The 25,449-nt window shown below is 41.2% G+C and overlaps 1 protein-coding gene across 2 annotated transcripts in view; it reads right to left on the bottom strand.

Annotated features, from left to right (window-relative positions):
* TMTC4 (transmembrane O-mannosyltransferase targeting cadherins 4) overlaps positions 1 to 25,449 on the bottom strand; it is an 82,249-nt gene that overhangs the window by 3,737 nt on the left and 53,063 nt on the right. For both annotated transcript variants that reach the window (XM_045008753.1, XM_045008761.1), the window contains exons 12-16: positions 8,136 to 8,215; positions 7,824 to 7,931; positions 7,578 to 7,719; positions 3,614 to 3,728; positions 2,640 to 2,752 (exon numbers count right to left, since the gene is read on the bottom strand). In XM_045008753.1, coding sequence (XP_044864688.1) covers positions 2,640 to 2,752; positions 3,614 to 3,728; positions 7,578 to 7,719; positions 7,824 to 7,931; positions 8,136 to 8,215 — 558 coding nt within the window. The remainder of the gene's footprint in view (positions 1 to 2,639; positions 2,753 to 3,613; positions 3,729 to 7,577; positions 7,720 to 7,823; positions 7,932 to 8,135; positions 8,216 to 25,449) is intronic.

Below are 25,449 nucleotides of genomic sequence, written 5' to 3'. Positions count from 1 at the left end.
GATTATCTATCCACTAAGTACTGGAAGCCATATCATCATTCAATCTTTCTCTCCAACACAAATTTCACTCAACCTGTCTAGGCACTTGACACGTTCTAATCTTGAATCTTTTTCCTAGAAGAGATCTCTGAGATGCATCCCTTTCTCTCTATCCTTATAGCTAGAACTCTTGTCCAAGCTCTCATTATCTCCCATGTAACCTACTGCTCCCTAGCCTTCCTGATGCCTACATTCTTCCCCTCCAGTCCATAGAGAAGGTAGCTGCTAAGATCATTTCCCTTCCCTATTGAACAAACCATATCAGTCCCTTCTTTGAATCCCTCCACTTGCTCTCCCCCTGCTACACCACACCAAGTTCAAGTTGCCTGTTAGTGCGTTCCAGGGTTTTTGCCACCTCAAGCAGCAAAAAAAAAAAGAGAAAAAAAAAAAAGGAAGCCGCGATTGCGATCTGCAGCTCTACTGCCGCCGCTTCTGTCTTCGGTGGCAATTCGGCGGCTGGTCCTTCGCTCTGAGAGGGACTGAGGGACCTGCTGCCGAATTGCCGCCAAAGAGCTGGACATGCCGCTCCTTCCCCGTGGCCGCCCCAAGCACCTGCTTACTGGGCTGGTGCCTGGAGCTGGCCCTGTGCATAACTCCACACTTCCCCACTGATCATACTGAGCTTCTCATCACATTCTCCCCCACTACCACTTTCTGGTTCCTTCCACTCCACTAATGGTGCCAATCTCAGAGCCCCATTTTCTCCCACCACCATCTCTAATTTCTTCCATATTACCCCCCTGCAAACAGGATGACTTTCCTGAGCTGGTCATCAAAGCACCTCCCCTCTTCTCTTTTAAGTCCTCTCTGAAGGCACATTTCTCCTGTGACAACTACAGCAAACTTGATAGCTTAGACACATAACTAGGTTTCACCATCCTGGAAAAGGGCAAGAAAATGGAGATAAATATCACCTAACACTGTAATCGGTGAAAAAAAATATATTTCTATCCTGAAAGATCTAGAGGTCATAAATGCTTCTCATTCAAGATGTACTCAGGATGTTACTTCAGTGCTATATTATTGCTACAAATCAAAGGACCTTAGTGGAGCAAACATTGTTTATATGAGAAAACCAAAAAGCTTCCCAGATTATTCATCTCTTCCTGTCACTTACATTTCAGATGATGAGGATAAACACAGAGGCAGTGAGGACAACTACATTTATTCACAGTAGGTGGCTTATTCTCGGTCAGTGATTCCACAAAATAAGACTAACTTTTGGCTCATTAACAAGCAAACATAACTCAAACCCTTCGTGACACATATGCAGAGCTATGTGCCACTGCTGATCCATTTGCAAAACACTCCACAGATGCATGAGTTGACTTTGATAGCTTGCTCCTAAACTACCCATTACAAAAAATGAGACCAAATGGAACAGTTAATTGCAATTTTTTTCCTTGCTGCCCTTCCATTATGTCGTCTCCTGTTAATGTGTGTTTTATTTCTCTTTCATGCTGTAGCAATGGTGACAATTACTGATGAGAATATTTAATCAAGAGACTGATTCTTGTTACATGCGACAGTCAATTCCTTTCAGAAACAAATGTCTAACACTTACCATATGAACTGTGTTTACCTCCTTATTTGCAGATGTTTTCTTTATGTCCAAGTACAAGGACTTGTTGGTTCTTTCAGTCCTGTCCTATCTACAGTCTTAAATACATTATATGGCTCTATTTTTCAAAATATACACCACAGTGATTGGATGCCCCAAAGTATTTACAGATTTATTCTCATGACACAATGGATGCTAAGGAATTATCATCTCTATTTTACATTTGGGAAACCGAGGCACAGAGAGATTAAGTATCTTGCTGTAAACGGGCCGACTCACCCCTGCCGCGCCTCCTGCTGGTTCCACTCGGAATTTCCCTCAGTCCAGCCCTGGAGCGCCCTCGGCAGGCTGGTGATCCCCCTATTCGCAGGCCCCCGTGTCCCTCCCTGAACCCGGTGCCCCTTTCTATAATTGGCTCTCCCCCCTCCCAGGGGAACCCCCACCCTACTATCCCCACTTTGCCTCAGTAGTGGCCACTGACAGTCATGGTCTAGCCCCACACCCTGGGGCAGACTGCAGTATCAGCCCACTCATCACAGGCAATAGGGGTTTGGACCTGCTGCTTGTCCTACCCCTGGGCTGCCCTCTGCAACTCCCAGTACCTTTGGCCCTTTGCTAGGCCGCAGCCTGGGGCTTTCCAGGCTGGAGCTTCCCTAGCTCCTCAGCCTGTTCCCAGCCCTGCTTCACTCAGGTATCTAGCCTCAAGCCCTAAGCAGCCAGGCCCATCCCTCTCTGAAGGCAGAGAGAGAGCCTGTCTGGGCTCTGGCTTCCCTGCTTCTTATAAGCCCCAGGGCTTCAGTTTGGGGCGTGGCCCCCAGCTGCAGCCACTTTCCCAATCAGCCCAGCTCTGTCAGGCCACTTTTAACCCCTTAAAACCCCGGAGCAGGGTCCACCCTGCTACACTTGCCCAATGTCTCACAGGAGTTCTGTGGCACAGTTGGACGCTGAACCCCAACCTGCTGAGTCACAGTCCAGTGCCTTCCTCCCACACATTTCACTTTTAAATGCAAACATTCAGATCACTTCCCCCTTTACATACCTTATATTTCTGTGATTTTCCCAGTACATTTGCCAAAGAAAACATAAGAGAATGATCATTAGGTATCAGTTCCAGGGCCTCTCTTCCAACTGCTTCGGCTTGTGCTAAATTCCCTGGGAATGCATAGGGTGACGAAGGAGAGAAGGGAAAGAAAAACAGAGAGAGAACTTTTAACATAGCTAATATTTTAGATACTTTCCAGTCAGCATATATATACTGTATTATAAATAAGGCTACGATTCCGTCACAGAGGCCACAGATTCCGTGACCTTCTGGGACCTCCAGGACTGTTCTTCAGGGGCATAACTGAAGTAGCTGCCATTCCCGGAGCTGCCAGAACAAGTGACCACGTGGAGCCTGCCTATGTTAATATGCACTAGCTACCTAGAGCACGCCAGCATACAGAGCAGTAAGAGCACAACACGCAGCCTATGGCTTGGGCGGTGAATCCAGCACCCCAAACTCCACTGACAATTGCAGTGATTTGCTTCCTATCAGACCCTCACTGCACAGGCTGTGGGAGAAGACGAGAAGCAGCAAGAGAGGGAACATGACAGAGGAGGGAGAAAAGGAAGAGTATCATCATCTTGGGAAGGAGGTCCACATCTGGAACTGACCAAGGTAATTATGGGCCCTAGGTGGCATATGAGGGCAGCTCTCTGGTGCCGATTCTCCTGTTCTCCCTGTTTGGGGGTGGGAGTCAGGGACATAAGGGGGGGGCAGGCCCCCATCTTGGCCACAGATAGGAAGGGGTGGGGGAGAGATCTCTGTTTTTCTAGGGAGGAGAGAGAGATCCTGGTTTCTTTGGGATGAGGGGAGTGGGGGAGAGAGAGAGGTGCAGGCATCCTTTTTTTTGTAAACATCCCTAAAAGTCGCAGAGCCAGGTTGGCATTTTTGCTATCCCTCTATCTGTAGCTTCAAGGTTTATAAGACCTGTTATGTAAGTAACCATCAAAACCATTAATATACTGTACCTGTATTATCAAGCAATATAATCATGTTGTTCCAAGCCAAACTATGCTCTGGTTTCAGAACTGTAGCATTCCTCCATGCATTCAATGCATCTATGTGGCGATTCAAATCTGCATACTGAAAGTAAGGCAATCCACAATAATTATATCCTGCTTTGCTTTTGTCATACAGTTCATGCTAAAGATGGTACAGAGATACTCATTTGTCTTGTTCAGTGTTCCCAATGTTCTTTTCAGAAAAGAAACTAAAACATGTATGTAGTATCAGAATACTATCCCATTCAGCAGACAAGGGTGCATTAAAGAGGATATAAAGTGTTTAAGAGTGGTGGTACAGTCAAACCTTGCAATAACACGCCCCGTCATAACACAAAATCGCATATAACGCGATCATAGGTTGGCTCCCCTTTAAGGCATAATATAGTACTGTACCAGTGGTCCCCAACACCATGGCAGGGGAGAGAAGCTGCAGCCCCGCACCTGCCGGGGACAGAGAACTCCGAGGCTGCGGGCGCCGGTGCTCTCTGTCCCCAGCAAGCACGGGGCCGCAGCTTCTCTCCGGCTTCTCCGAGGCTGCGGGCGCCAGTGCTCTCTGAACCCGGCAGGCGCGGGGCCGTGGCTTCTCTCCGGCTTCAAGAGGAGCCGCGCTTCCCCGCCTGCCAGGGACAGAGAACTCCGGGGCTGCGGGCGCCGGTGCTCTCTGTCCCCGGCAGGTGCGAGGCCGTGGCTTCTCTCCGGCTTCAAAAGGAGCCACGGCCCCCCGCCTGCTGGGGACAGAGAACTCCGGGGCTGCGGGCGCCAGTGCTCTCTGTCCCCGGCAGGTGCAGGGGGCCGCGGCTTCTTTCCGGCTTCAAGAGAAGCTGCGGCCCCGCACCTGCCGGGGACAGAGAACTCCGAGGCTGCGGGCGCCGGTGCTCTCTGTCCCTGGCAGGCACGGGGCCGCGGCTTCTCTCCGGCTTCAAGAGGAGCCGCAGCCCCGCGCCTGCCGGGGACAGAGAAACGTGAAATCAACTACAGTACTGTATACAGTACAGTACTAATCATTGCGCAGAGTGCAAAGTCAATCTGGTTGCATGACTTTATAATTTTAAATGTCATCGCTTCTTAAAAAAGCTATCTAGTGTGGTCTGCTTATTTGCCGCGGACTGTTGGCTTCTAGCAAAATCAAGTATGCTTCTGAGTTGGAGGATTTTGATACTCTCCACGTCTTGAGTTTCCAGCCACCTCAAACTGGCTTCTAGGTGCTTTACTGCCTCAGACGCTTTTGGTGGGGGAGTTGAAGTGCCATCATTGTCATCGTCAACATTATCGCCACTGGTTTCGGGCTCTGGTGGTGCAGCTTCATTCTTCTCGCTGACATTTGCAACAATTTCATCATCTGAGATGTGTTCATATATGGGGCAGATGTCATCTGCTGAAAACCAGTTGAGGATATCATGATGACTGTGCTCATATTCTTGGAGTGCTTCTTTGGCTAAACATACGTCGTCTTCAATGAATCTTGTAAATTCAGGCTCATCATCATTGCCATCATTGTGTGTAGATGATGGAAAAGCTGGACCAAGACCCTTAATCCAGCACCGTTCAATGCAACGTGCAGAGATAGCATCCCAGGCTTTCCCGCCGAGGTGTCAGACTTCTTTCAAGTTGAGTGATGCCAGTGATGTGTGGACAGAGGAGTTGTTACCCGCTACCATCCGCTTGATCATTTCCTGACGATAGTTTTGTTTGAATACCGATATGATGCCTTGGTCCAGTGGCTGGATTTCTGATGTAGTGTTCTTCGGGAAATCTTGCCATCACGACTGACAAGATTTTCTGCTGGGGGGGTTGGCAGGGCAATTATCCAGCAGAAGGAGAGCTTTTTCCTCCTGCTTCATTTTTCGCAAATGAGCCCGAATGGCTGGCACGAAAGTTTTATGGAACCAGCCTTCAAATATGGAGCTATTCATCCATGCATTCTTGCTGTTGGTGTATTCAAAGGGAAGGGCTTTAATATTAACATGATGAAAACATCTGGGAGACCTCGCTTTTCCGATCATCAGAGGTTGGAGTTTGTGGCTGCCAGACTTGTTGACGCAAAACAAGAGAGAGACTCGGTCCTTTCTCTGCTTAAAGCCTTCTCGTTTGTGACTGTCAGTCTTGGTTGCAAGGGTGCGATCGGGTAACATTTTAAAGCATAAACCAGTCTCGTCGCAGTTGTAAACTTGATTGGCTGTGTAGCAACCTTCCTCAAGCAACTTTTTAAGCTCAACTGGATAGGAATCAGCAGCCTCTTTATCAGCTGAGCGGATTTCCCCAGACACAAGAACTTGGCTTATAGTGTGCCTTTTCTTGAATCTGTCCAGCCAGCCATTACACGCCTTAAATTTGGATTAATTTTCATTGATAAGGCGATCAAATTTCTCTGCTTGAGCTTTCAGAATAGGGCCAGAAATAGGAACTCCTTCTGAGCAGGCCTGGACAAACCATTGATACAAGGCTGAATCTAGGCTTTCATCATTAGCAAACTTGACCTTTTTGCGCTGTAAACCAGTTTCCTCTTCAAGAATGCAGGGTAGGCTACGGAGCTTTTCTTCTTCTTTTTTCCACCCTCGCAGAGTGGACTCACTAATCCCTAGATATCTAGCAAGCTGAGTTTGTTGTTTGCCCTTCTTTAGTTGATCCAGGGCATACAATTTCTCTCGGGCAGAAAGTGACTTGCGTTTGCGAACTGGCGTATCCATAACGGTAAAATATTTTTAAAAATATAGAAAATTAATAACTTCATAGACAAAACACCATACACATGTACAACCTGAGAGCTACAGTAAGTGCAATGGATCTGCAATGGCCACAAGTCACTTTATCCTAAATGACATAAAAAAGTACAGTATTCCAGCAAAACGCGAACAGTATTACGGCAGTGGTCCCCAACCTTTTTGTGGCCAGTAGCACATTCATGTTTTGAGAAGAGTGTGGTGGAGCCAACAATTTTTCAAGACTTATTTTGGAGTTCTCTATCACTGGCAGGTGCGGGGCCGCGGCTTCTCTACGGCCTGCCAGGGACAGAGAGCACCGGCGCCTGCAGCCCCGGAGTTCTCTGTCCCCAGAAGGCGGGGAGCCGCAACTCCTCTTGAAGCCGTAGAGAAACCGCGGCCCCGCACCTGCCGGGGACAGAGAGTACCGGCACCCGCAGCCCCGGAGTTCTCTGTCCCCGGCAGGCAGGAGGCTGCGGCTCCTCTCCCCTGCTGGGCACTAGGCACTAGAGGCACTAGGCAGCGCACATCAATGTACCGCGTTGGGGACCACTGACAGGCTTGAAACCCCGCTATACCGCGACCCCGCATTTAGCACGATGGAAGTTTTTGGACCCCAAACATTGCGTTATAGCAGGGTTTCACTGTATTTTTAAATCTTTAGAGATTATCCCTTTTTATGAAAAAATCATATTTTCCTTTTGCTCTTCTGGTATGATTTGTGTATGGTTTTTAGAGATTCATGTGCCTAGAGGAAAAGGATGGGCATATACATTTTTTTTTTAAATCTAAATAAAATATTGAGACCAATCTGCATTGACTTTCCCCCCCCCTCCTTTTTGGTATAGCTCTGTTACACAACAGGTTGTTGAAATATCCTAATTTTTTTAGAACTGAAGCCAAGATTTTGAAAAGTGACTAGTAATTATCTCCTGGAGGAAAAGGTAGCTTTGTGAAGCACAGAAGCTAGATTTTTGCCGAATATATTTGTATTTATATGTTTTTATATGAAAAAGTAATGACAAACTCAGGAAGAATGCCTCTTTTGTAGATGAGGGAGAGGTAGATTGGGGATTCACAAGAGATGGTCTTAAAAACATGAGATCACCTCCAATTTACACTCAAATCTGAGTTATTGTCAGTGTTGAGTGATAAAGCAGAATTTACACTGAAAATCCAGCTATCACAATTTAAATCACATGCCACAATTTCATTCAAAAAACACTTACCAATCGTCCTAAATTGTAGTAACAATCTGGGTATTTTTTCCGGTGTTTAATTGCAGTCCAGTAGCTTTGCTCTGCTTCTTCAAACCTTCTTAAACTATTCTGTACTATCCCTAGATTCATCCATGCAGCAGCAAAATCAGGCCTAGGCAAAAATTTTAAAATACATTTTAGCATTTGGAATACAAGATCCCATTGTACTGTTTGTGGTCAGTTGACGCAACAATGCTTGCCATTCTTTTAACATACTGTATTTGCACAGCTAAGGACAGCAGCCCCTCCGCTTCCTGGAGCTCATTTCTTTCTTTCAAGATATTTCCAAGGTTGTTCATGGCATGTACATATTTGGGGTTCAACCTAGAATATAAGAGAAATTTGTTACTCGTACAGAATCAAGGTACTGTAGTCATTCCCTTTCCTTTCAGCTGGATGATTAGTTATGTGACACTGCAAAATTTTGCAGCTGAAATCCCAAAGTCCTCAACATTTTCTCAGTCTTACTGTGCCTGAGAAATTAAAGAACTTTTAGGATAGCTTAGTGAAATAATAAATTGAAAATACCTTACAGCTTCCCTGTAGTATTTGATTGCAGCTGTTTGGTTGCCTTTATCAGCCAAGTTTTTGCCAACATTGTAGTGCACCTGAAAATACAAATAAAAAATTTATCCAAATGTTCCAGACAGTCAGATATATTGTGGGACCAAGTTGCTAACGTTTTTGGCTACAAAATCAGTATTCATTTATTTCAGTGCTGAACCTTTTCCTGGCTACTTTTCTTTTTTCACACCTTTAAGACTTCTTTCCCCTAGACTAGCAGTCAGGGGTGGGAAAGGTTCCAGTTGATTCCTGAGATATGGACTCTATCATGAAGAGGGCCCAAAAGAATCTGAGGAAGAAATGGACAATTTGGGATCAGGGGCGGTCCGTCCATATAAGCAAACTAGGCAGACACCTAGGGTGCAAAGTTAGATGGAGCGCCAAATTCAAGGGAAAAAAATCAAGTAAAAAAATAGAAGAAAAATGAAAAAGATGAAAAAAATAACGAAGATGTCATTATTTCAATTCCCATGTGCATATGGAGGGAATATGAATTATAATTCATTTCTCTACATTTCTGAAAATTTATTAATATGTCAAATCTTTTATTTACTGCAAGAAAATATTTTAGCAATTTTTTTTTTCCAATTTGCAACGTAGGGTCAAGATGACCCACTCCACAATTTTGATAAGCAGTAACTCAGCCACAGTGAAACACATCCACCAGCGGCAAGAGCTGCAATGTTAGTGACACCTAACTCAAACATACATCAAGGTCGCATGGCCGGAAATTCATACAGAGTGGAGATATCACAAGCTGATACATGTCAAATGGTCATTTTAACACACATCGCTGGTAGATGGTTAAGAATCGAGCGAATACTGTGGAAAATTGTGTTGCTTGGTGCCAAAAAATAAAGAATAATGTCTTTCAGCATTAGGGTGACCAGATGTCCAGATTTTATAGGGCCAGTCCTGATATTTGGGGCTTTTTCTTATATAGGCTCCGATTACCCCCCACCCATCCCGATTTTTCACACTTGCTGTCTGGTCACCCTATTCAGCATTATAAATCCAAAATGTGAGTATCTTTAAGCGTTATTAAACCTTAGTGTTATTATCAGGCTGTATAATTATGAAATTTTCTTTGTTATAACTGGTTCACATGTAATAAATAAGGTCAATAAAAGAAAAGTAACAGCATTGATGCTTAACAGACTACAAAAGTGATGATGTCATACTCCAAGTGGGTAACCGTGAGGAAGGGGATTACTTTCCAAACAACCAGTGTCGGGTTATAATGTCGAAAAAGGTCATTTTGTTTCCATGTAAACACTGTAACTAACTGTTTTAATAGGCAAGTGAGTGTATGTTACTAATCATTGAACCTTTAAGCAGTGAAAAGATGTGTTGGGATGGCTGCAATGTGATTTAAATTGCCAACCATGTGGTGGGTGTGTCAGCCATCCTTAATGCTCTAATGCTTGCAATCGAGAGCACAGTACATAATATTCAAATGCCCCACGGCAGAAAGAGGAAAAAGAAAACCCTCAGGAGCTGAGTATCATTAACCAAAGCCTGAGAAGGAAAAGGACCAAGCAAAACAGCAGGGATCCTTCCTGAAATATCTTCTCTTTAATCCAAATAAAGATGGAAGCAATTTACAACATCCAGATGAAGGAATTTTACTTGGAGAGGAGGTTAGCTCACATCTGCATGGAAGCAGTTTGGAACATCAAGATGAAGCTATATTACTCTGAGATGAGGGTAGCTCACATCCACAAAAAAGCAGTTTGCAAACTCAAGATGCTGGAAACTTACTTCTAGATAAAGAAAGCTCACAGCCTCAGACTGATACGGAAGTGGAGAAAATGTATTCACCTTCAGAGACACATGCAGAAATTGAAGTAAATGAAATAGAATGAAGAAAGGACAAGGAAGTTACAAACAAGTTACAGTATGAGGACCCAGCTTCAGGGCCCAGATGTGATAACAGTGTGCGGCAAATTCTCATGGAACATGGACCCGAACAAATTCATGAATTTCCCTAATATGGAAATAAAAGAAAATGTGCTCAGCATTACAAAAGGAAACTCATTAACGGGGAAGAAATTCATTGAAACTGGTTACAATATTCAGTGTCGAAGGAGACTGTGTTTTGCTTTTGCTGAAAGTTGTTTAGAAATCAAGCAACTGGTTCATCACTTATTGAAAATAGTTCAAAGGACCGGAAAAATATATCTTCAATTCTCTCTTCACATGAAAGAAGTACAGAACATTTGGAATGCTTTCAAAATTGGAAAGAACTTGAATTACGACTGAAAAAAGGAAAAACTATTGAAGAAAATTTATATGTGATCAAGGAAAAAGAAGATTATTGGCAATAAATATTAGAACATCTGATTGCTTTAGTGAGAGTTCTCAGTGGGCAAAATTCCACGGCCGGGGTAGAAATAAAAAATTATACAGTCCAGGTAATGGAAACTTTTTAAAATTTGTTGAATACCTAAGTTTTGTTTGATCCAGTCATGAAGGAGCATCTACACAAAATAACTGATCATGAAACACAGGTTCATTATTTAGGAAAAAATATGCAGAATGAACTGATTCAAATCCTAGCAAAAAAATTGCCATTAAAAAGAAAATTGTAGAAGCTGCCTATTCTGCAAAATACTTTTCAATAATACTGGACTGTACACCAGATGTAAGTACTGTTGAACAAATGACGATCATTCATTCTGTGAATATGGAAAAGTCTGCAGATGAAGATAATGTTGAAGTGCTCATAAAGGAACATTTTTGGGGTTTCATACCACTGAAGGAGATGACTAGAGCATTTATGACTGAAACTATTCTACAAGAGCTTGAAACAATGTCATTATCTGTTGAAAACGTATGCAGCCAAGGCTATGATAATGGGAGTAATATGAAGAGTAAAGACAATGGTGTGCAAAGGAGAATGATGGAAATCAATCCCAGGGCCTTTTTCGTTCCTTGCAGTGAGCATGCTCTGAATTTGGTTGTAAATGATGCTGCTAGATGCTGTTTGGAGACAAGCAGTTTCTTTGACCTGGTGCAACATGTTATGTGTTTTTCTCAGGCTCAACACACCATCGGGAGATTCCAACTGGCCATGTGAATTCTCTGTGAAACCACTTAGTCAGACAAGATGGGAGAGTTGCATCAATGCTTTGAAGCCTCTTCACTATGTACTTGGAAACATTTATGATGCCCTAATTGAAATTTCTGATGATACTACCTTTACTGGATCATCTGGCAATACGGCACATTCAGATGCAGAAGCTCTTGCAAATGGCCTTTCCAAGTTCAAATTTGTGACTTACTTATTTTGTGTTATAATATCCTTTTCAAGATTAACCTCACTAGTAAGCAGCTTCAGGAAAGAACTTGAACATACATTCTGCTATTCAAAAACTGCAGCAAACTAAAAATATTCTGGAGGAATTCAGAAGTGATGAAGGGTTCGAAAGAACACTGGTAGATTCTCTCGAGCTTGCTGAAGTAATAAACTTTCCAACAGAATTTGAACCAGAGCCAGTTCGCATTCGGCAAAAGAAACAGCAGTTTTCTTATGAAGGACAAGACACACCCATTCAGAACCCAAAAAAAAGGTTCAAAGTGAATTTCTACTTCGCAGTCCTTGATACTACTATTCACTCAGCTGATGAAAGATGTCAACAGATGCAGCAGCTAGAGTCAGTATTTGGCTTTCTAGATGATATCTACAGCTTGCAAAAGAAAACAGCAAAACAGATAAGATAATTTTGTATAAAACTGGAGTTGGCATTGACTCATGAAAATTCAAAAGACATTGATGCTACAGATTTGTGGAGTGAGTTTCAGGCTTTTTCAAGATGACTTAAGAAACATTCCACTCCTAAAGAAGTTCTGAAGTTTGTTTGTGAAAATAAACTCAGACAGTTTTCCAAACATTTTTATAGTTCTACGCATTCTTTTAACTTTGCCAGTTTCCGTAGCTAGTGGGGAATGTAGCTTCTCAAAGTTAAAATTGATAAAAACATATCTGCATTCAACAATGGTGCAAGAGAGACTTGTCGGACTTGCCACAATGTCAATAGAGCATGAAATAGCTGGAAAACTGGATCTAAAAGAACTAGTGACTGAATTTTAAAAACTTAAAGCAAGAAAAGTCATGTTTTAAGAGCACAGAGTGTTTTTTATTTTGAGTGTTTTGTAAATACAGATAAAAGTTCATTGAAGAGTTTTCTTATTTCTTTCTATATTGGATGTGATGGTAATGGCAATTAAAGCAGGATAGCGTAATGGATGATTTTGGATTTGTAATAGAAATAACATTTTTAATGCATTTGTATTTGAAATTGGACTGAAATATCATCTAGCTGTCATGTACAAATCTAAAAATTTCATGTCTCTACTTTAACTGATCTCAGAAACATTGATTGGACTGATGGATGGACAGACAAACCAAATAATTAAGCTTCTGTTTAAAAAAAAAAAGCGCTTAAAAAAACATTAAAAGGAAAAAAGGGGCAAAATGTTTCCCAGATTCCCAAAAATCTCAGCCTAAATCTGCCCTTGGGGTTTGGGGGTGCCGATTGCATGGTTCGCCTAGGGCACCAGTTGCTGGCAGCTAGTCTAGGGCTGCCCCTGTCTGGGATAATTATACCGGCTATGATTAGCAAGTCTCTTTGCTTCCTGATATTGCAATGAAGTCACATCACTTTCTGTGAGCTTATCCCTTTTAGGATGGGGGAAACAGAGGTACATTAATGGGAAGCTATTTTCCAGCCAGATTAACCGCTAGATTGCACCATGTAGGCATAGCCCATTTCAAAGGGCAGCAAGAGCACCAACAGGCTCACACGCACAGAGACACTGATTAAGTGCAGCTTACTTCTGCCATGCAGCCAGCCAGTCAGCTCTACTGGCCATTACACAAGAGACCCATGGACCAGCTTCCTGGCCCCCTTGTGTCCTCCGAGGGGAGTAAGAACAGAGTAATACCTGCCTTCCACTGAGCACGAGATGCAATTCCGCTTGGTTTGCTACTCAAGGGGAGCTCCTGATACTGTTCCCTACCCACTGTGCACCTGGGTGAAGGCCAGGAAAAAAGAAAATCTATCCTTTAATAGTTAGACTATAATATTTTAAATTCTGCCTTCAGAAACAAAACTGCCTTCAATGGGAATATGCACGCGTGCTCCAGAAGAGCACTTTTGTTTCCTGTTTAAACATTTATGGGCTGTGTAGCATTTCATTGTCAAATCAGTATTAAAAGCAAGATGTCAACTGGAAATGACCTATTATATTATGCCCACACTCTTCTTTACCAGTCTTAACAGGTAATTATATTAATAGCGCTAAGAGGAAAATTCCTTACAGCTGTGTAACAGCACAGTGCTCTCTAAGAGCTAGGTGACTGGAAAGGTGTAATCTAAAAATGCACTGTAGTATTTTAGAGATACTGTACGGTAGACCCTCAGCTGATATAGGCCAGCATGGCTCCACTGAAGCTAATGGAGCTTCCCCAATTTATACTAGCCAAAGATCTGACCCTATATAGTTGTCTTTGCATAATATACCAGTGGGATTAGGAAATCAATACAAACAATTATCAAGCAGGCAATGTAACGGAATACTGTTCTACAGTAGATTGATAAGCAGTGCTTGAAACACAGTGCTCGAGAGAAACAATGTTATTCCCCTACACAAAAGCAACATTTTTGTCCAACCGATTCCTCTGTTTTTTCAGCTAGGGGCAGTAAAAGTGGGAATATGACATAATTTTATTTTTTTTAAAAAACTCACACAGCCTTCAGTTGGAACACTGGTTATATGGTATAGCACATTTTATTCCCTCTCCAACAAAGTAATGTCTGCTCATGAGTACAACCATCTTTCAGTTGTGAAAGAAAATCAATGATCAAATCTGATATTAAAGGGAACACTTTATTTATATTCTAAATAAAATAAGAATGGCCATACTGGGTCAGACCAAAGGTCCATCTAGCCCAGTATCCTGTCTTCCAACAGTGGCCAATGCCAGGTGCCCCAGAGGGAACGAATAGAACAGGTAATCATCAAGTGATCCATCCTCTATCACCCATTCCCAGCTTCTGGCAAACAGAGGCTAGGGAAACCATCCCTGCCCATCCTGGCTAATAGCCATTGATGGACCTATCCTCCATGAATATATCTAGTTCTTTTTTGAAGCCTGTTATAGTCTTGGCCTTCACAACATCCTCTGGCAAGGAGTTCCACAGGTGCGTTATGTGGAAAAAAATACTTCTTTTGTTTTAAACCTGCTGCCTGTTAACTTCATTTGGTGACTCCTAGTTCTTGTGTTATGAGGCATAAATAACACTTCCTTATTTACTTTCTTCACACCAGTCATGAGTTTATAGACCTCTATCATATCCCCCATTAGTCATCTTTTTTCCAAGCTGAAAAGTCTCAGTCTTATTAATTTCTCCTCGTATAGCAGCCATTCCATACCCCTAATCATTTTTGTTGCTCTTTTCTGAACCTTTTCCAATTCCAATATATCTTTTTTGAGATGGGGTGATCACATCTGCATGCAGTATTCAAGATGTGGGCATACCATGGATTTATATAGAGGCACTATGATATTTTGTGCCTTATTATCTATCCCTTTCTTAATGATTCCCAACATTGTTTGCATATTTGACTGCCGCTGCATACTGAGTGGATGTTGTCAGAGAACTTCCCCAATGACTCCAAGATCTCTTTCTTGAGTGGTATCAGCTAATTTAGACCCCATCATTTTATAGGTATAGTTGGGATTATGTTTTCCAATGTGCATTACTTTGCATTTATCAACACTGAATTTCATCTGCCACTTTGTTGCCCAGTCACACAGTTTTGAGAGATCCTTTTGTAGCTCTTTGCAGTCTGCCTGGGACTTAACTATCTTGAGTAGCTTTGTATCATCTCCAAATTTTGCCACCTCACTATTTACCCCTTTTTCCAGATCATTTATGAATATGTTGAATAGGACTGGTGCCCGTACAGACCCTTGGGGGACACCACTATTTACCTCTCCATTCTGAAAACTGACCATTTATTCCTATCTTTTTACCAGTTACCGATCCATGAGAGACCATCCCTCTTATCACATGACTGCTTACTTTGCTTAAGAGCCTTTGGTGAGGGAGCTTGTCAAAGGCTTTCTGAAAATCTAAATACGCTATATCCACTGGATCCCCTTTATCCACATGCATGCTGACACCCTCAAAGAATTCTAGTAGATTGGTGAGGCATGATTTCCCTTTACCAAAACCATGTTGACTCTTCCCCAACAAATTATGTTCATTTATGTGTCTGACAATTTTGTTCTTTACTGTAGTTTCATAAAGTCTGTGATGCTTTCCCTTTCTTCGAGGTTGTTTCCAATCACCCTGTAAACAAATATGAATATAAAGGAGACAATTGAAATCAGAGTACAAGATTTTAGGGTCACAAAGATGAATTCCCAGTGTCACACTGTGGCCAAAATGCATAAATTGGAAACTCCGTAGGATTAGAGAGGTTATTTTACTTCTGTATTTGGCACTTGGGCAACTGCTGCCAGAATACTGTGTCCAGTTCCAGTGTCCAGAATTGAAGAAGGATGTTGATTATGTAGGGATATTAAAGGTTTATATTAGACATGGTTTATATGAAAAATGACTTATTGTTAATTGATGCCTCATAACTAAAGGTTTATGTTAAAAGTAAATTTGTGATTCTAACCTGCAAGCCACCAGCTGTGTCTGTGTGAAGCCTGCTCAAAGAAATACTTTGTATAAAACTTGTTAAACATTAATTAACTCTAAGTAAGCCAAAACAGTGAAATAGATGTGATTAAGATAGAGAATGTATGTGACTGAATGGTTAGGGAGTTACCAGTCTGAAGAATTCAGTGTTGGCTAAAGAAGGTGTCAAGTGGGATCAACCAGATGACCCCCGGAGGGCAAACTGGAATCCACCCACCACACCTCAAAGGAAGGAAAAACAAAGCACCTATCAACATGGAGCCAGCCATCTGCTGATTGATTTAGCAACAGCAGAATGAGGCAACTCCTATGAACTAACATAGGGAAAAATCCCTATAAAACTGGACTCTAAAGACTGAGGACTTTGAGTCTATGGTTCTGATACCAACCTCCAGGAGCATCAGATGCATCTGACACAGACTCGGCTCCATCCTCATGACCAAGGTACCTGGCCAGTAACTTGGCATGAGCAACATCTAGGCTGGTAACTATAACATCTATACAGAACCTGAATGAATGATTGTGTGAATGAATATGTGTGTGTGTGTGTGTGTGTGTGTCTGTGTCTGTGTCTGTGTGTGTATAAGGAATAAGTAGTAATAGAAATAAGTAGGAAAACATTGTCTTTTGTTTTGTTATGGTATTTACAATAAATGTGGCATCTTTGCCTTATCCCTCTTAATAAGATCCTGCTGGTTTTTATTATATTGGTACAACATTTTGGTGGAGAATAGCGAAAGGGGGATTATTGGTATTTTTGCCTCACTTATTGTAAACCATTCTGTGTGCACACAACCGGCTCTACAGAGCACGGTTCTATTCTTGGTCAACCAAAACTGCTGGCCCCCGTGTGGGTAGCAGGAAAATAAAGAGCTCATAAGATTGTTAACAAAACCTGCTGGCCCCCGGGTGGGTAGTAGGAAAAGTAAAATTGTTAACAAAACCTGCTGGCCCCCGGGTGGGTAGTAGGAAAAGTAAAATTGTTAACAAAACCTGCTGGCCCCCGGGTGGGTAGTAGGAAAAGTAAAATTGTTAACAAAACCTGCTGGCCCCCGGGTGGGTAGTAGGAAAAGTAAAATTATTAACAAAAACTGCTGGCCCTCGTGTGGGTAGTAGGAAAATTGTTAACTAAATCTGTTGGCCTCCGTGAAGGTAGCAGAAAAAGAAATATATATATATATATATCAGGAGCAACAAGAGGGTCCCAGGGACCAGACAGTGCTGCTCGCTGAACAAAATTTAAAATGTTTAAGAAAAGGCAAGGAAAGACAGTCCCAGAGGAAGAAATGAAGTCAAAAGTAGTTTCTACCTCACCTTTTATTAAAGAGATAACGCCTTTTCAGCAAATTCTCCAAAGATATGGGCACAGTCCTTGGACTGAACAAGCCCTTGCAGATATCTACACCATTTTGGACCTAGAGGATAGATTGGCCCAATATATCCTCATATGCAAACCCCTAAATGCAGTAAAAAGAAATGCTGCAGGGATCTGGCTGCTGTGGGAGGCTTGTAATGACAGCTACCTCCACCTAGCAGCCTGTAAAGAGGAGAAAATATCTCTAAAAGAAAAACTATCCCAATTGGAAAAAGGGGTAGAAAATTGGAAAGTAATGGCACATTGGGAAAAAGAGGCTTGGGACCCCCGAAAAACATGGGAAGAAAATATGTGAAACAACCATTGTAAGCTGCTCTTTTAGGAATTAGGGGCTATAGTGCTTAATATTTATCAGTTTGGTTTTTTTTGTTGGTTGTTGGTTGTTGTTCACAACTGTTGGAAAAATGTAAAAACAAAAAAAAAAACTGCATTAAGATTTACAAGCCTCTGCTGCAAAAGCAGAGAAATAAAAATGTATTAGTACTCAAACCCAGTTAGATGCCCTTAAGGTTGGGTACGAGAGTTAAAACAGCACTCTCACATCTTACAACAGCAGTAACATCAGAAGAAAAAACATTTGAGACCCCAGAAGGGGCAGGTTTTTGGGACCCCTCTGGACAGTGGGAAGGGGGATATTTGGGTAGATTCCTCCTCCCAGGGCCAGAATGCCATGGCAAAGTGGCTGGGAATTCCTGCAGCTGCCTCAGACCTCCAGGCCATGGCAAAGTGGCTGGGGATTTTAAAATGAAATTTATTTATTTTTTTTGCACCACTTAATTAGCATTTGTGCAGCCCCAAGTACCAAACACACTGTGGCAGAGACTAAGCAGGGTCTGCCATGTGGAAGCACTGTGCTAATTTATTTCTAAGCTTTTATCTTTCAGGCTCTAAAACCAAAACATCAGAAGAGCTGGTACCAGCTGAAGAGTTATAAAATACCATGGTTATAGTGTCGCGACAAAGTCTGTGTTCAGTGTTCTGTGTTGCATGTTCTCTGTTGCATGTTCTGTGTCTGTCTCTAGTGGTGTCCTGTGCTAGCATTGGGTCCAAAAAAAAAAAAAATACTACACTAGACAGAGCAAATGTCTTTTCCTCTCTCTACTTCCCCCATGTCCATCCAACTTATCAATCACCACTTGTGTCCAAAAGACTTTGGTCCCTAGTGCATCAGGTTTATTTTTTGTTAGGTTTTCCACACTTTTCTCTATACACTCTGGTTCTACTTCCCCAAGTCCTAAAGGGTAGTTCTTGGGCCCCCCATAACCTGTAAGACCTTGGCCCATAATTACAGGGCCCCATCTTTCAGGTCCCCAAAAACCTCTTAAGTACAACTGTTAAAAATAGGGAATTCTGCAACATTTTAGCAAATAAATGTTAAAGTCCAAATCAGCTTAACCCTGCATAACAACTGTGATCCTCCTACAAAATCTTATTTCTTGTGTGTGCTTAAGAACCTCAGAAACTTTTATTGTTTGATGGCTATTGCAGCATCAAACTTAGACCTCATCTTATGTGTCAATGTACCCAATTATTGTAATGGTTATGGTTTTATTGTATTCCCAATTATTATAACTATAATTGTTTGGATTTGTGTTTAGGTTATATCTGGTCTTTAGTCAATTGTAATGGTTTTAGTTATATTCACCTGGTTATAATTGTTTGGTTTGTTTACAACAGATCACCTGTGCCCTACCATGACAACAACTACTGTAATGATCATAGATCAAGGGGCAGAGTGTTAGCAGCCCCCAGCAGATAAATGTAAATGCAATGTCAGTACTGTTTTTACTAAACAAATAACTTATTACTGGTATAATATATTCTTTGGATGGTCCCCAACCACTACTGGCATCCTATCAGTAATGCTACATCCCTTAATAGTTGTCTTAGTATTAAATTGTATTTGTATTATTAAAATGTTTAGCATGTGCTTTTGGATAAAAAGAATGTACAATAGATTGAAATCACAAACCCATGTTGCCTCACAGTACCTTCTTTTAAACAGGTTACATAGAAAGTGACACTAACGAATATATGTATATCGTAGTGTCAAAAGGGGGATTATGTAGGGATATTAAAGGTTTATATTAGACATGGTTTATATGAAAAATGACTTATTGTTAATTGATGCCTCATAACTAAAGGTTTATGTTAAAAGTAAATTTGTGATTCTAACCTGCAAGCCACCAGCTGTGTCTGTGTGAAGCCTGCTCAAAGAAATACTTTGTATAAAACTTGTTAAACATTAATTAACTCTAAGTAAGCCAAAACAGTGAAATAGATGTGATTAAGATAGAGAATGTATGTGACTGAATGGTTAGGGAGTTACCAGTCTGAAGAATTCAGTGTTGGCTAAAGAAGGTGTCAAGTGGGATCAACCAGATGACCCCCGGAGGGCAAACTGGAATCCACCCACCACACCTCAAAGGAAGGAAAAACAAAGCACCTATCAACATGGAGCCAGCCATCTGCTGATTGATTTAGCAACAGCAGAATGAGGCAACTCCTATGAACTAACATAGGGAAAAATCCCTATAAAACTGGACTCTAAAGACTGAGGACTTTGAGTCTATGGTTCTGATACCAACCTCCAGGAGCATCAGATGCATCTGACACAGACTCGGCTCCATCCTCATGACCAAGGTACCTGGCCAGTAACTTGGCATGAGCAACATCTAGGCTGGTAACTATAACATCTATACAGAACCTGAATGAATGATTGTGTGAATGAATATGTGTGTGTGTGTCTGTGTCTGTGTCTGTGTCTGTGTCTGTGTGTGTATAAGGAATAAGTAGTAATAGAAATAAGTAGGAAAACATTGTCTTTTGTTTTGTTATGGTATTTACAATAAATGTGGCATCTTTGCCTTATCCCTCTTAATAAGATCCTGCTGGTTTTTATTATATTGGTACAACAATAAATAGAAAAGGGTTCAGAAAAGAGCCATGAGAATGATTAAGGGATTAGAAAACATGCCTTACAGTGATTGAGCTCTTTGAGTCTATCTATTTAGCTTAACAAAGACAGTTAGGAGGTGTTGATCACAGTCTACAAGTACTAACATGGGGAACAAAAATATTGACAATGGGCTCTTCATTCTAACAGACAAAAGTATGACAAGAGCCAATGGCTAGAAGTTGAAACTAGACAAATTTAAACTAGAAATAAATCAAATTTACAAGTGAGGCTAATTAACCATTAAACAGTTTATCATGGATTGTTGTGGATTCTCCATCACTGGAAATTTTTTACTCCAGACCAGATGTTTTTTTAAAAAGCTATGATCTAATTCAAAAGGAATTATTTGAGGGAAATTTTATGGCCTGGATTATATAGGAAGTCATTAGATGATCACAATGGTCCCTTCTGGTGTTGGAATCTATGAATATGACTCTTGGGCTTGTCTACACTACTGCTTAAGTCTATGTAATTTACGTCGCTCAGGGGTGTGAAAAAGCCCCCCACCCCCAAGAGACATAAATTACATCGACTAAATGTGGTGTCTACACTGTGCTGTGTTAGCTTCTGCCTCTCATTGAGGTGGAGTTATTACTCCAATGGGAGAGCGCTCTCCCATCAGCATAGCACGTCATCACCAGATATGTGCGGTAGTGTAGACTAGCCCTAAATTTTGAAGTTTCAGCAGTAAGAATACAGATGCTTCTGCTCAAAATTTCAGCCCAACTCCTTTCATCAAACATTTTCTAAATAATATACAAGACAAAATGACCCAGTTTAAGTCCTGGACTTATCCCAGGTTCCCTTTTTCCATCTGCAATTAATGTCTTCTAGAGGTTTAATAACATGGCTGTGCCCACATATATGAGAAAGTTAGACATCTAAACATCAGTTGTGTCAAACTCCATGGCCATATTTGTAACTATTCTGTACAACATGCACAGTATGTTTTTCTTTCATGCGTAGCATAGACAAGAAAATCAAAGAGTCAATAAAAGGGATGCTCTCTACATCCACTCAATAAATCTTTAAACAGTTAGTTATAAATCTTGTGCTGACCTGAAGAGAAATAGTGCCAGCCCTTTTAGTAAGGTACAGAAAATTAGTTCTCCGCTGTACATATTCAGTGTTATCATAGCTTGCATTTGACAAGTATAATTTTAGCATAAACTAAACACCAAGTACATAACTGCGTTCTCTGTTACGTATGTATCACAAGACTGATATAACAACATTTGCATAGTGTTTTGAAGAAGTGGAGTGATTCGGACCTTGCAAGTGATGACAACCCACATATCTAATTTGGTTTGTCTTTCATTTTACTTTTGGAATGTGCACAACATAGAACAGGGGGACTGATATTCCATTCTGAGAGATTATATATCACATGGCAATATATATCAAGCAATATCCTTCTTACATCATCTGAGATATCTGAGGAGAGAGGATATTTTTTATCTGACTGAGCAAGCATATTATGGACTTTATTTGGAATTGCTTTAACATACTTATTTTGTGCTTTAGAACATTTATGGTATGGGTGTGACACATTCTATTAAATTCTGTTAGGTTCTATACAACACACATCACTATGGTATTTGAACTATACAGTATTGCTTTGAAGCATAGCAAGCTAAGCCTCTTATCAACCTCTAGAATACAGAATGGTTTTGGTGTTATTCCATTCAGTTACTCTCTTTTCTTGTATATGCAATGGTTAAGATTATCCAAGCAATAATTTAATTCTGACGCAAGAAGAATGAGATTCAACTTCTGACAGGGTCTAACCTGCTTGTGATGTTTAACATTAAAAGTTGTTATTTTTATATTTTGTAAATGCTTTTAAAATGCATAAAACAGGGTCTGACCTGGCTGGACAACAGACATTATGCACTATTATCAACCCAAGTGTTCAAAAATCATGAGATTTGGCTTGAAAACATGAGATTTAAAAAAATAATAAATGGTGAATTCTTTTATTTGCTTTTTGGACTGTTAAGGTTCATATTTTCAAGCTTTTCTCTGCATCCATGAGGATTAGGAAGTTAGTGGCTTTTTAAAAATGAAAGCTGAGATTCTCATATAATCACCTGATTTCAGGCACTGGGACTCTTTAATTTGAAGTTTTTCCTACAATAAAACTGCTAAGGTTGGAAACACTGTATAGCAACATACAGTTCTGAAAACTGGCACTTAAACCACATGGTGATGGAGGCTTTGGAACTGCTTAGAAATAGTTCACTGTTACGAAAAACAAGAAGAAAGTTTAAAATAATCTTAAGGAAGCTAGTATAGATTCCAACCATCTTAACAACTTGTTCTTACTTATATAAGAAGTTAAACAAATTAGAAATAAACACTTCTAAAATATATTTTTATTTAATTTGAATAGTGAGAAAGTCTGACTTGTATTAAAGTAGTAAAAAAAAGTTCTTTCTTTAAGAAAATGAGATATAAACTACCATGTCTTTCAGAGCAGTAGAAGTAGAAAGGAATGCGTCAAAATACAATGACAAAACCATGCTAGACAGTGCTAAGAAAGTGGCAAAGGAATTGGATGGCTGAGGTAAACGGTTGCTGATCATGTAAACAAAATGAGGCAGGCTTTGAGTACGGCCAGAGAGACACAACAGAGTGTAGCAGAAGGGATCTGGGAGTCAGCCTTTGGGCAACAAGTTCCATAGCTTAGTGCTTCAAATAGCGTCAGTTTCAGCGCCAGAGAAGGCTGTCTCAACAGAAGACAAACAAAAGAAATAGAAAAGGCAAACAATGTACACATTTGGAGAAAATGGGAGAGAAAGGCAGCAGGAAATACTGAGCATGCAGGACCACCACTTTTTCAGAAAAGGGTTCCAAACAATCTCCAGATTACTAGAAACTCTAAAATGAAACTGATATCTGCACTGAAAAAGCAGAAGAGCTACAAGCTACATGATAGCTGTTTGTGGAGATACCGGGGTGACATTAGATGTTCTGAGGTGAAATTCTAGAGATTAGTGTGATGAATAGCCTAGGTGTATGATTCAATGTCACCAGAGAAGAGGCTGAAACAGTATGAAGTGGAGGCAGAATCCTGGGAGGTACAGACTAAGCACAACCACCACCCAATAGTTGCATGGACAAAGGGAGAGGCAGAATGCCAGAGACTATTCTAGAGATGCTTCTGAGAGCGTTTCTGTCAGCAACCACTTGAAAACAGATGAAAGGCACAGGCATGCATTGAGAGCCAAGGCGAACCAATTTTGGATGCCAAATACACATAGAAGCCAGCTGCCCCTTAACTGCCATCTAAACTACTCCATTAACGGACTTTATGAAGCCACTGGCTATTTGGGAATAACAAAAAAACCTTCCTTGTTCATTATTCTGAAAGTATTACTAATAAATAAATAAATAAATTCATTGCTATTCTTATTTTTTTTAAATAATTAGAGTTTTCTAAAGACAATCCAGCAACAGGGAAAGAATTTGCAGTGTGTAAAGTGTTAAAATTCTGGGACTAGTTTAAAATGATTCTTGCAGCCAGACATTTATCTTCTGAAAGTCAAAAAGGGGTAAATATTTTCCACCTCTTTAATGGCTGTGTTGTTGCAGAACTACATGTTTTATTTAGAGTACTTATTAGAGAAAACTATTCAGAAATAAGAATTGTTCATGGTACCAGTGTTGTGTAGATTGCTATAGTTTTGCTTAAAAGGAAAGAAACAGCTTGTGGTTTTCTAAAGTAACAAGACATTCATAACTTAAAATTGTCTGCAATTTGAGCATTTCCGAAAGAGTTATTTTAAAAATCTATAAAGAGGATAATCTGCAGCCCAGACTCAAATGCTCAGGGGGGAGAGAGGTGGTTTAATATCCCGATAAAGTGAACAGCAATAAGGAGAAGTTACTTACTCATACAGTAACTGGAGTTCTTCAAAATGTTTGTCCCTACGGGAGCTCCATGTGAGGATGTGTGCACCACACCCATGCACTTTTAATCAGAAATTTTGGCAGCAGTGTCTGGACCCTTCATATTCTCATACTCTGGAATGAGAGCAATTATAGGGAGGGGCCAGTCCGGGTCCTTCTCAACCACGAAATCCAGAGTCAAGGACTCCAGAGGAGAGGGGAAAGAGGGCAGGTAGTAGAGCACGCATAGGGGCAAAACATCTCAAGGAACTCCACTTTCTGTACAAGTAAGTAATCTCTCCTTCAAGTTATTGTCCCTACGGATGCTCCGTGTGAGCAGATTCTGGAGCAGTGCCTCAATACAGATAACGGTGCTGAGGAGGCAAGTGTAGAGCATATTGAAGACAGTACTGCCAAAAGCCAGGTCAGTGGAAGCATACATGATAGCACAGTGTTGGGAAAGTGTGTGCACTACTGACCAGGTGGCAGCCTTGCAAGTGTCCAAGATAGGTATGTTCTCCAGTAGGGCGACTGAACAGAGATGGATTAAACCCTAGTGGAATGGGCAGTCAGCGCTAGGTGGGGAATGTACCACCAAAGCTACATAGCATGCCAGAATGCATCCCCCAAAACAATTTCAAATAATCTTTGTGTGTAAATCAGATGTCCTTAGTATCTTTCTGCAAAAGAAACAATCTGAGAGAATCCCTGAAGGGCCTAGGCCTACGAAGGTAGAAGCAAGAGCCCTGCTTTCATCCAGATCATGAAAACTGCCTTCCTCTCTGGAGGTGTGACACTTGGGTAAAACACTGGCAATTGATGTCAGAAGTCAGAAGAGCTTTAGGTAGGAAATGAAGGTGGAGACAGAGTCGCCTTAATAGGATAGAACACCGTATAGGGTGGATCAGCCATAAAAATGTTCCTAGCAATCCTACCCTTCCGGCAGAGGCAGATGACTACAGGGAATGAGATTCTGAAGGACAGATAAAGAAACAAAAAATTCCCCAAGAGTTTAAAACATTTTTTTTCCCCTTAAGGCGCTAAGGACTTAAATTAAGATCCCAAGCAGAGTAGCTTCCCTTACATAAGTAAAAAGGTTAAATAAACGCTTAAGGAATCTCATCATGGTAGAATGAACGAAAACTGAAAACCCTTTGATTGGGGGGTAAAAAGCTGTAATGGCAGTTAGGTGAACCTTAACAGAGTTCAGTGACAAACCCATGGCTTTTTAAATTTAGCAGGTAATAAAGACTGTAAGGAGAAACTCCAGAGGAGACGTGGACCATTGGGCACACCAGGCTTAGAAACGCTTCCACTTTTGCAGGTAATTTATCC

Source organism: Mauremys mutica, chromosome 1 (genome assembly GCF_020497125.1).
Source record: "Mauremys mutica isolate MM-2020 ecotype Southern chromosome 1, ASM2049712v1, whole genome shotgun sequence".
Taxonomy (NCBI): domain Eukaryota; kingdom Metazoa; phylum Chordata; order Testudines; family Geoemydidae; genus Mauremys; species Mauremys mutica.
The sequence above is the reverse complement of the archived record's forward strand: the minus strand, read 5'-3'. Positions and strand labels throughout refer to the sequence as shown.